This window comes from Vanacampus margaritifer, chromosome 14 (genome assembly GCF_051991255.1).
Source record: "Vanacampus margaritifer isolate UIUO_Vmar chromosome 14, RoL_Vmar_1.0, whole genome shotgun sequence".
NCBI classification, from domain to species: Eukaryota; Metazoa; Chordata; class Actinopteri; order Syngnathiformes; family Syngnathidae; genus Vanacampus; species Vanacampus margaritifer.
The window spans coordinates 5402458-5416735 of NC_135445.1; the positions used below are offsets into that span (position 1 = coordinate 5402458).

General features: G+C 41.0%; 2 protein-coding genes across 5 annotated transcripts in view; both read right to left on the reverse strand.

Moving 5' to 3' along the window:
- Positions 1-9472, reverse strand: part of LOC144063872 (PH and SEC7 domain-containing protein 4) — a 27210-nt gene extending 17738 nt beyond the window's left edge. For 2 of the 3 annotated variants that reach the window (XM_077585814.1, XM_077585815.1), the window contains exons 1-9: positions 9253-9472; positions 7598-7739; positions 7446-7499; positions 4007-4425; positions 2397-2481; positions 2069-2288; positions 1413-1949; positions 225-305; positions 36-148 (exon numbers count right to left, since the gene is read on the reverse strand). In XM_077585814.1, the coding sequence (XP_077441940.1) occupies positions 36-148; positions 225-305; positions 1413-1949; positions 2069-2288; positions 2397-2481; positions 4007-4354 (1384 nt within the window). In that variant the 5' untranslated portion in view covers positions 4355-4425; positions 7446-7499; positions 7598-7739; positions 9253-9472. Of the gene's footprint in view, positions 1-35; positions 149-224; positions 306-1412; positions 1950-2068; positions 2289-2396; positions 2482-3509; positions 3597-4006; positions 4426-7445; positions 7500-7597; positions 7740-9252 lie in introns of those variants that run through there. The other variant, XM_077585816.1, reaches the window with a different exon arrangement.
- Positions 9473-9967: 495 nt separating this feature from the next.
- hcar2 (hydroxycarboxylic acid receptor 2-) lies at positions 9968-13941 on the reverse strand. Of its 2 annotated transcripts, XM_077585823.1 has the most exons (3): positions 12624-13938; positions 12288-12449; positions 9968-11234 (listed from the first exon to the last, which is right to left on the reverse strand). In XM_077585823.1, the coding sequence occupies exon 3, from the start codon at positions 11218-11220 to the stop codon at positions 10333-10335; it is 888 nt and encodes a 295-aa protein (XP_077441949.1). In that variant the 5' UTR covers positions 11221-11234; positions 12288-12449; positions 12624-13938; the 3' UTR covers positions 9968-10332. The 2 variants fall into 2 exon arrangements, with proteins under 2 accessions (XP_077441949.1, XP_077441950.1); XM_077585824.1 differs by lacking the exon at positions 12288-12449 and having other exon boundaries at positions 12624-13941.
- Positions 13942-14278: the final 337 nt, after the last annotated feature.

The following is a 14278-nucleotide window of genomic DNA, read 5'->3' on the forward strand; positions in this document are numbered from 1 at the left end:
GGTAAAGCCAGGAAGGGAGTGAGACGGAAGCCCACCTGGTGAGGAGAAGGAGTCCGGGTTGCACTGATGGAAGCGGCCGGCGAAATGCTGCAGCACCCGCTCGCGCTCCTGCGTCTCTCCCAGCAGGATGACCTCTTTAAGAAAAGATCTGAGAGGCAAAAACAGAAACGCAAACATAGTCAAGGGGGCCTTCTTGACGCTACATCTGCTTTCGTCATGCTCACCTCAGGGCTTGATCCAGAGTTTGCCCAGTGAAATCAAAGAACCTGAGGTACTCCTCTCCAACAGCACGGCTGAACGAGTTGCTACGGAGATACACAAGAAATGACGGCATTAATATCGTATTTGTTCATAAAAAATACTGCCTCTAGTGGTACATGAAAGTATCACTAAATTAATTCTTACAGTGTTTGAATTGGTTTTATTTATCTGGTACAGAATATTTATTAAGTATAGCTCTGTAGTTCGATGCACAGTATTGAAAACATGTTAATATTGACTAAAATGCATCAGAAAGCCAATGTGTATAGGTCTTGGTCTCTGATTGGCTGCTAGTAACATCACCCTTTCTCAGACTGAACAGGTTTTAAAAAAACAACAACAACAACAACAACACTATGATTGTCTCCATGTATCCTGCATGTTGGCCGGCAGCCAGAAGAAACGCCACAGGAAGATTCAAAACTGTTCAGAATATCTTGGATATGCTTTTCCTGGCAGTTGTATTGAAAAATGTGTCACCTCAACATAATGCAGTTGCAACGACATACATTGGACAATACTGCCATCTAGGGGTATTTTTAAGACACAGCACTTTTTATTACTGTAACACTGTAACAAAAAACAATTTCAATGAAACCAAACTGAATCTAGTTTAATCTAAGTCAACCCCCAAAAAATATTTATGAATTTATTATACCAATTAAGCAGCAAAATCCACCTATTTTTATCCATCTCAGGTGGCAGCCATTTTGCCACTTGCTGTCTGTCGACTGAAAAGGACATCACAGTTGCTCGGGGTTTCAGGTAACAACCAATCACCTGTTTTCCGAGTTTGGTCATGCGACATTTGCAAGCTGATTTGCAAGATCATGCGACATTTGCAAGCTGAAACATTTGCCAGCCCTGACTGAGCAACTGTGATGTCATTTTTCAGTCGACAGCAATGGCAAAATAGCTGCCTCAAGATGGATAAAATCAGGTGGATTTTGCTGCTTTACTCATAATCCACAACCGCAATATTAATCAGAAAACTTCGTTAAGATTAATGGGGTGTATACAACATATTATTGTAAAGCTAATTTAGGGTTTTCTTCCACTTAATGGCATTTCCCACAATAAATGTTGGTTCACTGTATTAAATAATATTGTGTGGAACCACTAAGGTGTGAATGTTCTGTATATGTTCTTACTCTTTGTCGAGGTGCTTGACCACATCCACGCGCTGGATCCCATCCAGCTTAAAGAGCCGCTCAGCAAGTTGTAACACTTTCTCCCGGTCAATATCGCCTCCATTCATGCAAGGTGTCGCAGATTCTGCGGTTCTGCTGGGCTCTCCGTTCGCCACGAGTACCGGCCCAGATCCGTTGAGGCCGCTTGCGACCTCCTGAGCCTCGTTTGACATTCGGGCCCGATTCGAAACCTTGAGTACCAAAGTGACGGCATGCTTGGTTTGCTTCTGGTGAGCTGGCTTGGTCTCGACCTTCCGCTCCCTGACAGCCGGGTCACCAAGCTGGATTGAAGTGTGCGATTCATCTGAAAGTTCAGGCTGTCCCAACTGGGCCGAGTTTTCGCAGTGTTTCGGGGGCAGCCCGTTGCCCTGTGAGAGCTTTTGTTGTTCTCGCTCTGCATCATCAGCCGCAGGAATCTTTTGACTTGGGGTTCCCGCAGCAAGTACCTTTAAGTTTGGTCCATCATTGTCAGTTTGCTTTGGCTGTGCGGGAGCCTCCCTAAGAATACAGATCATAATCATAAAATGCATAACAGTGTAACATTTATAGGTAAACCTACAAATTAGGGCGATTTTTTTTGTCACCCAGACAGACTACAAGCACGATTAAACACTCACTTGGAGATGCATTCATCAGGACTTGACACGTCGCTCCCATCAGCCATTTTGGGACCTTGAAATGAAGTTTGGGCTCCAGCTGAGTCGGCGCGTCCCATCATCGCTGCATCCGCCGCCTCCTCCCGTGATTCTTTTGGGCGTAAATCCACAGTGGTACTAACCGCATCGGACATGACGCGGTCTTTCTCCTCTTCCTCTGAGTCAGACTTCAATGCCACCGCTGTATCAAAAAGGGATGCAAATCACTCTTGCATGTCCTGCCTAACAGGTAAGAGCGACGTATGCGTCACATTTTTTGCAAGTAAATGAGCGTTTGCGTAATGTGTACCGTTTTGACTGCTGTCTAAGAGCTGATGCGTTGAATGTTCCCTTTGTTGTGTCCTCGGCTCCTGTCCCACTGCGGCGTCACATGGCTAAAAATTGCAACACGGGTCATCGATCATGCACAACATGTGACTGCAGATGCAATATGAGAGGCGGCAAATGGGGCTCTTTCTGCTAAATTCACCCTACCCACGAGAACTATCTCCACATCTGCATAATGAATGGGTAACAACTGAGGTGGTGATGCAAATAATATCACTCACTCACTGCACACCTAAAGCGGGATAATCATGTCTGTTTTAACAGTCAAAGAGGTATCATGTTATTTGGAGTCACAGTTACATCTTGCGAGTGTTCTCATTTTGTATTTGACTGATTCACTATGAATTCCACAAAAAAAAAAGAAGGCTGAAAGTACATTGGTGACTGTGGCTCTCCTTGCCTTCATGAGAGGGCATAATAAAATTAGATTCATCGACCGATTACTGCCATTCAAACATTGGCCAAAACAATCAGCCAATTGGGCCAAATGACAGAACGTTTTCCCCTTAAAGGGATACTTGACCCGTTAAGCCACTTTCAGCAGTAAAAAGTTAATATTTTGTTCAAAATTAATTCGATAACTTCCTTATTTTTCATGTGCAATTAATACCTTGAAAAGCTAAGTTTGAATTTCTGAAAATCGCTCAATGAGTCAAGCATCCCTGTTTAAAACGTTATAATAAAAGATTCCGACGCTGTGAAAGTACCCTGAATGCATCATTTTGCATTCGTAGCATTAGCAAAGAGCTAGTGTGTAGCATGTTATTCTGTTGTCCCTAAGCGTTCTCCAAGCTGTTTAATGACACCTTAGTTGGAGTCAACTGTGAAACAAACCCATGACAATAAGAATTACATCCACTGTATATTTAAATAAAAACATGTTTTGTTTTTTAAACATGGCTAGACTAACGCTAATGCTAAAAGCGAAGCGAGGATCCCAAATGCTAATAGCAAGTTAGCATCGACTTCAGGAGTGTCATTCCTTCAAATAACAAATAATTCACACACAAATGCTTTGGCAAGGCAACACATAGCCACAGTTAAAATAGCACTGTGCAAAGGCACAAATTCTTACCAATCTGTGAAAAACGAGTTATTTCGTTATTTTGTACAATCTCACGTTAAGTGTGTACACCATGGATGCACAGCACCACACTGCCGCTAAAAGGCCAAAACACGCAGGAACAGCCAGTATTTGTTGTTTTTTCAGTTGCTATTATTTTAGTATACTGTATTCTTATTTCACGTTCTGTTTTAATTTGTCATTGTTCTTTTACGCTATATTTAAAGTTGACATTTCAAACAAATTCTTTGCTCAAAATTCAAGGATGCAAACATCCAAGGATTTTGTTTTTGTCTGAACAAACATTTCCACGTGAGTTTTCTGCCTGTAATGTATTATTTTTCTTGCTGTAAATGTTAAGACCCCCCCCCCCCCCCAAAAAAAAAACATTTATAATAAAATTTTAACTAATCAGCCGATGAACTGGTTATCGGAATTGTATTCAGCCAAATATGGGAAACTAAAATATGTCCTAAATGTCATGGAGCTAAAGAGCATTAACAACCTACCTTGAAGTCATTTCCCGTCAAGTTCACTGAGTCAGCGGCATCTTGTTCTTCTCTACGCTCCACTTCATCACCATGAAAATGTTCGTGTAGTGATGAAGTAATATCATCGCCGGAGTCGGTTCTGAAAGACGGCCTTCCCGCAGCGGCGTCAGGAGTCTCCCACTGCGCTGTGGCGAAGGGGAGCGCGGCGGCGGCGGCGGTGCTGCAGCTCACGGGTCGCATCAACCATACTGTCTCCTTTATTTGATCCTCCTTCGCCTCTCCGTTCAAGTCCTGACGCTCACGAATCCGCCAGGGGTCCGAATCAGTCGAATCCAAGTGCGAAGGGCGCAGACGGTCCTCGTCCATCAGAGTCCCCCCCCCCCCACCCCCACACCCAAGGTCGTTTCTTCTTAGGCAGCAGTGTGCCACTCACAGATCTGCCATCGAGGAGAACATGTGACACATGCTGGTTGCATAAAAGCCAAAGATTCGGTTAAAAAGGTTTTTCATCGTGATAAAAATAGAATGTCCCAGAGGGAGGGCGTCTTTAATGGAGGGACAAATAAGTCTATTCACAATGTTGTCGAAATAAACAGTGGGTTTGTATCGTTGCTATGCATGTGACTGGCAGAGGTGTTGCGTAACTGAGGGAAGCACGTTAAGCAAAATTGAAACTAACATTTTAACTCCACAAGTATTGAGAATTTGATTTCGCAATCAAGATGTGATTGAATTTTTCATTTTCAAGGTCTAGTCCAAAACTTGTACTTGTACTCTCTACATTTTGAAAGCAAACAACAGCGACATGGAGGGACGTAATGATGTAACCGCTCCTTTTTTAAACAAGTATCAGCGCTTCTATTCACGTAAGAGTTACACTCGTCCGATCCAATGGATGTCATCAAAATGTCCGCTGTGAAAATGCTTAGCCAGGCGTTCGTTCTGTAGCTACATCCACTTGCGCCTTGTTTATGGCTCTTCAATTAAGTGAAAAGCAGATAGAACTATCCCACTTTTAGATTTTCTCTTCAGATTAACGATATGGCCGTCACTTGGTTTTACATTTAATTAAGTCCATAATTTGTTGAGCCCGCGTTTCATTTCAAATTGCCCAAGTGCTCGGAATTTCAGCCTCTCGGATATTTGTCGTGATCCACAAAAGCACGCTTGATATCATTGTGTTGAATCCAAATAAAATATTTGCAGACCTGCTTTTCTTTTTTTTACTAGAAAAAAAAAAAAGGTGAACCTTTTTGACAATTTTCTGACGTTGTGACCAAACCTGTAACTGAATTAAAACTAATTCATTTAGAGGGATGGAAATTTGTAAAAATTTAAACTTTTAAAAATTCACGGATTAATCAACAAAATAATCGGTTATTAAAATGCAGCTTTGCACATTTCAAAAAGGTGCAGTGAAGCACAAGCCATGTTTGTAGGATTCTCAAAGTGTTACGATATCAGATCAGACCCACCAACAAAGTGTGAAATTAAACAACCAACAGTGACTTTCCCAGATAATGACTTGGATGCTAGGCTGTCTGAAGATCCAGAGCAAAAGAGCCACTTTCGGGCAGCTGCCAAAGCACTATCATGTCAAAGTCAAGCTGTAAGAAGAGCTGCAGTTTTAACAGTGTTTTCACATTAGCAAGTAATGGCTTTGTGCAAGGTAAGCAGAGCTGCATCATCTTTTTAAAATTGCATGAAGCAGACTAATTTGATCTTTTTATTTCAAATCCATGCTGGTGGTGTAAAAGGCAAAATTATAATAACTTTTTTTTATTCCTGCCCACAAAATCCTGTCTCATGTGCTGGTTTCAAATCGGTTTATTTTTTTTTCATTTGGCGCTATCTGACCTCAAAACGAGCAGTGGCGATAAAGTCAAAGCGGTGGCGCGTGTTGCAGATTGGCAGCGGGACCATCTGCGTCTTGTTTTGAAACGTCTTATCGCCACGGCGTGCGCTCGTACGGCCGCTCGTACGGCCGCTGCCACGCGTGTTGTCAACACGAAATCGAGGGCATCTCCCGCCAAGGTCGTCAACACAAAACGACAGGCAGCCGCCGTTCAATCTCATTACTCCTGCAGCTTCCCCTTATTACGTCCCTCCGAACGTCACGCAACCGACATCCGGGTGAAACCGCCGCCGCGTTTCCTGTGTGCGCTCACTTCTCATTTCCTGTCAGGGTGCACTTAGTGATTTTGTTACACCCGCAACTGAATCGGAAAAAGAGAAGTAGGCGTACTTTAAATGGAGTTACAGTTCATGTTTGTCTTTATTCAAGTTGGACTGGAATGGAATGAAAGATGTTAAAATACACTGCGCATATATTTTTAAATGGAGTGGTACCTTAGTTTATGATTAGGGCCTGACCAATTATGGATTTTTTTTTAGGGTGATGCCAATTCCAATATTTGGCAGGATAAAATTATTCTAACCGATTAATTTATATATATATATATTAGGGGTGTGAATTGCCTAGTACTTGGCGATTCCATTCGTATCACGATTCATAGGTCACGATTCGATTCAATACCGATTAATCCCGATACGAATCTATAAATTGATTATTGCGATTTTTTTAAAACTCAAATTTAGAAAATACTCATCAGTAAACTTGTACATGTACACTGTAAGATTTGTATGAAAATATATTGATTTATCTGAAAATGTCATGCTTATAACTGAGCCACTGCATTTAACAAACAGGTCTGTTTCATGTTTTGAACAGCACTGAAATAAAATATTAAGGCTTAATGTGCCATTAATATAACATTCTTCCATGTTTAATGAGTGAATCCTAACCCTAAGTAAGACGTTTGGTTGAATATTCCCATAAAAAATTGATGTTTAAAAATCGATTCGGCCGCATATCGAATCGATGCGAGAATTGCGCGCTGTAATATTGCGATATATTGCCGAATCGATTTTTTCTAACACCCCTAATATATATATATATGTAAATTTGTTTTTTTTTTATCTGCAAAAATCAGCTAATTTTTTGGGGTGCCAATTTTGCTGATTTTAAAATAGCTAATATCAGCAGATTAAGTCATCCAGCTGTCAGGCCTGATTTATGGGTTTGAGTCCTTCCCTGAAAGCTGTTTCTAATGTTCTGGACACCTTATTTAGCCACACCTGTGGTCTAAAATATTAGTAACGCCTCCACTGAGAATAATAAGCACACTTCATGTTGTGTATTGTGGAATTCCCCTCAAAAACGCTTAATGAGAGCATGGTTAGCTAGCTCAAGTAGCGACTGGGGACGATTGTTGACATGTATTCAAATATTTTAACATAGTGACAGCGTGTCGGCACAAAAGAGGAACAGCGGCTAGAGCGAAAGTGGTGTGTAGTGTCTGATTTCTATGACAGTCTAAACTGTTATTGCTCGTGTAAAAGTAGTCAGGAAATATCTCCTTCAGAGGACATTTTTTAGAGGGGAAGTGTAACTTACCACGCCGCGGGATCGTAAAAGCAGCATCATATGATCACCCGACTTGCTGTACATCTAGTGGGAGGCGGGAAAATAAAACACGCACGGCTTCTTAATAAACGCTTCCCCAGAGCAAGAATGCAAATTCTGTTTGTTTCGTTCTTCTTCATTACCTGCTGCGCGCCACAAACTAGCTGCACGGAAGCTCTCTTTGCTCCGAGCGGCATGTCAGCGGGTGCTGTCGCTCGCACGTGGCCCTCGTTTGGGCTTTCCTTTGCAGACGGATGAGACCTCGCGTTTCGTGGCTGCAGTTCGCTGCGAGGAGTGGGAGGGGGGGGGGGGAGACAGAAAGAGAAGAGTTAGGAGGAGGGTGAAAGTTGCAAAGAGGAAGAAAGGGCTCGTTGTGATTGGCGAATGACTCCGACGAAAAGACACCTGAGAGGTTCGGCCCACGCCCACGGGGGCCTGAAGGCATGCGCGCACACACAGACTATTTATAAAAAAAAAAACACAAGTCAGGTGAGAGGAGTGGCTCAGCTTCATTCCTTTTAACAATACCAGTAGTAATCATCATGATGTGGCAATGGCAAAGCAAAACCAGAAGGTGCCAGATTCAAAGTGGAAGTCCAGCCCCTTAGATTAGTAGTTCCCAAAATGGAGTCTTATTAAAAAAATAAATAAAAAATCCTGCATGTGAGGTGCAGATATTATTGTGGTCCACTTGGGGTCACCATCACCATTGCACTGTAGTATCTATGACTTTGGGCGTGTATATGGCTTTGAGGCGGAGCCTTGTCTGGTGAGTGATGTGGGCGTCGGCGAATCACAGTGTACAGTCGGCTGGCTGTGTGGCGCATCGGTTGCTCGATGAATGTGCTTATTACGATTGAAAGTGTGCTGGTGGCCGTGTCAATTCCTTGACCGCTTGCGATGGCATTTCAATACGTTCGAGCTAGCCGTCAAGGACTGTTTTAAATTAGCTAGCGTCAATATGTAACCTTGTTAGCAATTAAAGGTTATCTTTTTTTAAACGCTCACCATCCATGCAACTTGTTTCTACACTGAGAGGTCCATAGACTGTAATCGTTGCCATCCTTTTTTTTTTTTTATTGCACACCTACCACCAGGACACCAATATTTAAAAAAAAAAAATATATATATATATATATATATATATATATATATACGATAACTTTAAGACAAATAAAATCTCAGATTTGACTTTATGTATTCATGAATGAATGTGAATCATGACACTTCTAAAATACTACTATTTTTGGAAGAATATAGTATCATTTTTAGACCATAAATAGTGTTGTAATTTGACAAGTTTAAAAGTATTTTTACTAAAACATGACTTTCTTCTTTAACATCATCATATTCTGAGTTTATTTGTTTTTGTAAATATTGCATTTGCTTTTGGTCAAAAAATGAAGACTTTATCCTTGCAACATCACAAAATTTTTTGGTCCCAAAAATATGAATTTGTTATCATCCCCTTTAGAACTGTCTCGGCAGCAATATGCACAAAAAGCCCCCAAAAAGTGGTTATTTATTCCCACATTGGTTTCGATCGCAATTTAATTTACATCAACGATGAGCACTTTCGATATTTCAGTTTGCGGTTACACATCTGCCACCGTCAATATTCCACTTCATTTTGGACGTCATGAACATGACATTCCGGGACATTATACAATTAATACCATTTCTTTACCTATGGCGGCATAAGTGACAACAATGGCACAGTCCAAAAGTGACTTACTTCATCACTTAGCATCAGCATCATTAGCATGATTAGCATTGAGATTAAAAATATTAGCATTACCTTGCATTTATATGGGTATCCTTGCGTTTGGACCCAGCTTAGCTGTCGGCTTCGTGGCCACGTTGAAGTGTAGAGACCGGCGACGTACGAGAGGGATACTGTGGAGCACAATTTTGATATTTGAACATCAATTTTCAGCGTGCGCTTTAGTAATGGTGTTTGGCACCATAAACATGTTAGCCTGTACGACGTGGCTACAGTCAAGTCGTACGCCGCCGAAGCCTGCAGGGGGCGCGCCGGAGCTTCGAGAACAGTGCCAGCTCGCGACGTCACTTCCGCGCGACTATTATTGACGTTATTTTCTAACTTTTCACCAATCAAAGTGGGAAATTTTGTTGTTGGTTAAAATAGAAAATATAGTGATTTTTTTTTTTTTAATAAAATTAAACAAAAAAATGATATTGCTTACATTTACTGTACAATACAATGTTTGAGGTGAAGAGAATTTTATTTTAACATGTATTTTCAAAACATAGTTTAATCTTATGAATTCAAAACGAACTATCAAAGTAAACAAAAGTTATGATTTCGAGTGTCAGGATTTTTTGGGTAGGTTTTACGGTTTCAAATTCTATATGTTTTTTACGAGTACTTTATCAATTTTGTATATCTCAGCAAGTCAAAAAAAAGAGAAAAACATCCCGTTTTGTTATAATTTTTGCACAACATATGTTTTAATAAACCAAACTGTATAACATGCAGGAAATCCACAAACACGTATTGCACTTTTTTTCCTCTCTTTTAACATTCACACATTCAATCAATATATCTATGCACAATCTATGCACTCACTGACCACATTATGTGCACCATCTAATGACATCCAGCACAAGAGCTGTAGATGGATAGAAGATTTTCAATTTTGATTGATCTTTCACACAATGAGCAGCTTTCTGTAAGATCATCTGACAATCTGGCCTTCACTGAGGGGGAAAAATAGCTCTAATTTTGATCGATTACTCGAGTGCGGTGGTTGGTTAACGTTCTGTTTTGAGTAAAAATTTTTTTTAAAACAATGCTTTTGTATCGGATGTCAGTAGATTGTGCAGCTGTCTTCCAATTACGTTCACAATATAGAAGCTACTGGAGGTGCGTGACGTTGGTGTGACAGCAGCCGGGACATGCCACCTTCTCCTTCGACAGATAGAGCATGGGCTGGATGCTACTGCTGAAGTCCATCAGACCGAAGGCGACGTAATGGATGTAACAGCGGAAGACGTCGGGCGAGAAGTAGTGCTGGAAGGGGAAGAGCGCCACCGGCGGGAAGTAGTTGAAGACGATGATGGCGAGGATGATGAGCACCGTCTTGAAGGCCCGCTTCTTCACCGGGTGCATCTCGTCCCGGCCGGGCCCGGACTGGCGCAGCTCCCACAGGATGGCGATGTTGCAGAACACCATGAAGGCGAAGGCGCCCAGGATCATGGCGGTGAAGACCTTCTCGAAGTTGACGATGCGGCCCACGCACTTGGCGGCGGCGTAGGCCAGCGTGATGAGCCACACCAGCATGGCCAGGCCGGCTCGGTGTCGGCGGTCCTTGAGCTCGGTGAAGGTGAAGGGATGCACCACGGCCACGTAGCGGTCCAGGCAGATGCAGGAGAGGAAGAGCGGCGACGAGTCCTTCATGCCGTAGAAGAAGCGCAACACGTACCAGGTGCTGCTGGTGGTGAGGAACACGATGTTGGCCAGCTCCAGGGGCGGGATGAGGCAAAAGAGCACGTCCAGGACGGCCAGGTGAAGGATGAAGATGTCCGACGTGGACGAGTCGCCCTTGTTTTTGCGGATGAGCCACAGGACCAAGATGTTTGCAGGGATGCCCAGGAACATGTTGATGAACTGCAGGCCCAAGTACCAGATGAGCACGGCCGGCATTTCGCGGCAGCCCTCGTACACCGTGCGCTCCCACGGCGTGGCGTTGACGGTCCGCTGAGAGATGAACAGCACCGACGAGTTGAGGGAGAGGAAACCCATGGCGGGGAGTAGAGCTGAGTGATTATGGGGGAAAAAAAAAACAATCATCACGATTATGTTGATTGATATTGAAATCACGATTCATAAACATGATTATTCATTGATTCCAAAACTCAGCTTTAAAGTGATACGTGACACATTTAGCCATTCAGAAGTAAAAAAGTTAATATTTTGTCTAGAATTTATTTGATAACATCATCATTTGTCATGTTAAATGAATACCTTTAAAAATACATTTTTGCCACTTGCTGTTGACTAAAAATGACATGAAACAGGTAACAACCAATCACGGCTCACCTGTTTTCTAGGTTGAGTCATGTGATGTTAGCAAACCGAGCCGTGATTGGTCGTTGTTTCCTACGCATGCGCAATATCATCTTTAGTTGACAGCAAGTGGAAAAATTTGTTTTTAAATTCCACTTTTGTTTTTAAAGGTATAAATTGTACATGAAAAATAATGAAGTTATCACATTAATTATAGGCAAAATAGTATCATCTTACTGCTGAAAATTGCTGAATGAGTCAAGCATCCCTTTAAATAAAATTTTAGATAGTGGTGAAATGCGACACTATAAATTCTTAATTAAACCTTAAGTCATTTTTTTATTAATAAATCATCACAATTTAATCGTGTGCATTATTATTTTATTATTACTTTTATCCTTATTATTAATTATTATGTATTATTATTTTTATTATAAGTAGTGATAGCATTCGTATTTATATATGTTTCCTATTTAATGAGTTATTATGGCTTTATTATGTTGACCTACTAAATTGGCTCTTACTGTCATTGCTCCTCCCTCTAAAGTCAAAGCAAGACAAAACCCTCACATGGCATACGAGTCGACATGATATCACATGATATATATTAATGTATCTATTTTCATCTGGACATATAGTATTGTAGATATACACATGGTGGTGACACGCGTGTAAATAGATACAGTATATATATATATTTATATATATATATATATTTTTTAGTCTTTAACATTAATCCATGAATATGTTCAAAGTGACAGTAAATGAAAGAAAAAGCATGATCATTGTGATGCTCTTCTTACCTTTAAATTAATGTGATGACGAAGTGGTCCCCTACTCCTGCATTGACTGACCCTCAACTTCCTCTTTTTAGTCGTAGCGTAGCCCGCTCCAATGTGTGTGCGTGTGTGTCTAGTAGTAGTAGGCGCAGGGCGGTTTATTAAATGTTTGCAAGTCTTCCTACCCTGTGTACATCCGACAACAAAATAAGATTACCATAGTAAAATGATTACTACCTCTCATTGAATAGCACTACAAGCGTGTGTTACAATAAGTGTTGTCATTCCTCTGTTAGAATACTTAAATCAGTTAATAGACTTACAAACATTCCATTAAGTATGCAAATAAAAGCCACTTACCTATTCAACGAATTGGCAAATCAAACCGAGGCTTCTGGATCCTGAGTTTGAGCTCCAACGAAAGAAGTCCTCCAACTCTTGAGGGATCCTGTTCCCATCCCAGTCATCCAATCAGAGCGTCAGAAACCAGCCAACATGTCTCTTTGGGGCCCTCGTGCACGCACACACCCTTGAAAATAAATAAATAAATAAAATACACTAGTTTAAAACAATGACACTTGGATGGACGTGTGGAAGTGAGTGTGGTGAAAATAACAACTACTCAAAAGAATAGAATGGAGTAGTGCGGATTGGTGAGGTGCTGCAGGTCCGCGTGGCCGACGTGTTGTGGCAAGCCATCATCCATTCGACACCGATTGGCAATGATGCAACCAAGCAATGCGGGGGCCTGACGGAAAATTGACGGCAGTAAACAAGTGATGCAACCGCGCACGAAATCGCTCATGATTCAATTCACCGTAACACTTCGGTGAGTGTTACGCCAGGCTGGCGTGTGGTGTTTTTTTTTTTTTGGTATGCTTGCCATATTCAATACAAAACACGTGGAACAATCTCGGCCTGCATAAAAAAGCTCAGATTTTTGTGTTTTTGTTTTTGGAACATTTACCTGCTTAAAATGTTTGAATGTTTGTCCACTTTTGATTTAATGCTGCAATCCATTTCAGTGCTGCTCCTTATGGTGTGCCCTTCTTGGCCACCAGGAGGCAGTACAGTACTGTATAAAACACAAACAAAGAGTATTCTTCTTCTTCTACTACTGTAAATCGCTGTAATCTTAGTCATTTTTTTCATATAGACTAAAGAATACGGTATATGCCTGAGGGCTGTTATTAGGACCCGACCAATTAATCCACAAATATTAGACGCCTTTTCAAAATAATTACAAATCGGCCTCAGTTTTGCCGATTAAATGCCGATATAGTCTTACTTTCTCATGAAACAGTAAATGCTGTTCAGTAGGGGGAGGAAATAAAGGCTGACTTAAATGGCTGTAAAACGGCAATTAACTCATTCACTGCCATTGACGGCTACAGACGTCAAAAATTCATTTTTTCCACTTTTGTTAACAAGAGTGTGAAAACCTAGAAAAAAAATTATTGTACATTTAGAACAGATATAAAATTTGTGATTAATCGGGAGTTAACTAGTGAAGCCATGCGGTTAATTACGATTACAAATTGTAATCGCCTGACGCCCCTAATTTTTAATAATCTTTTCTTCTTCTTTTTCTTTAAAGAAAATATTCTTAAAAAAGACAATAAAAAAATGTGGGGTGTCAGGCGATTAGAATTTGTAACCGCAATTAATCGCATGATTTCACTAGTTAACTCAGGGTTAATCACAAATTTGATATTTGTTCTAAATGTACAATAAAAAAAAAATCGAGGTTTTCATACTCTTGTTAACAAAAGTGCATTATTTATTTTTTTTAACTAATAGAAATAGTTAAAATGATTTTTTTTGACGTCTATAATCGTCAATGGCAGTGAATGAGTTAAAGATGCAAACCGTTAGCACACACACACACACACACAAGTGATCTGCGTATGTTTCCGGTTGAAATATGCGCCGGGGTTTGTTTACCTTTGACATCCGTCTTCGGAAACTGTTGTAGGTCTCCCTCCAGGAGGATGTCCTATTAAAAGGTGAGGATC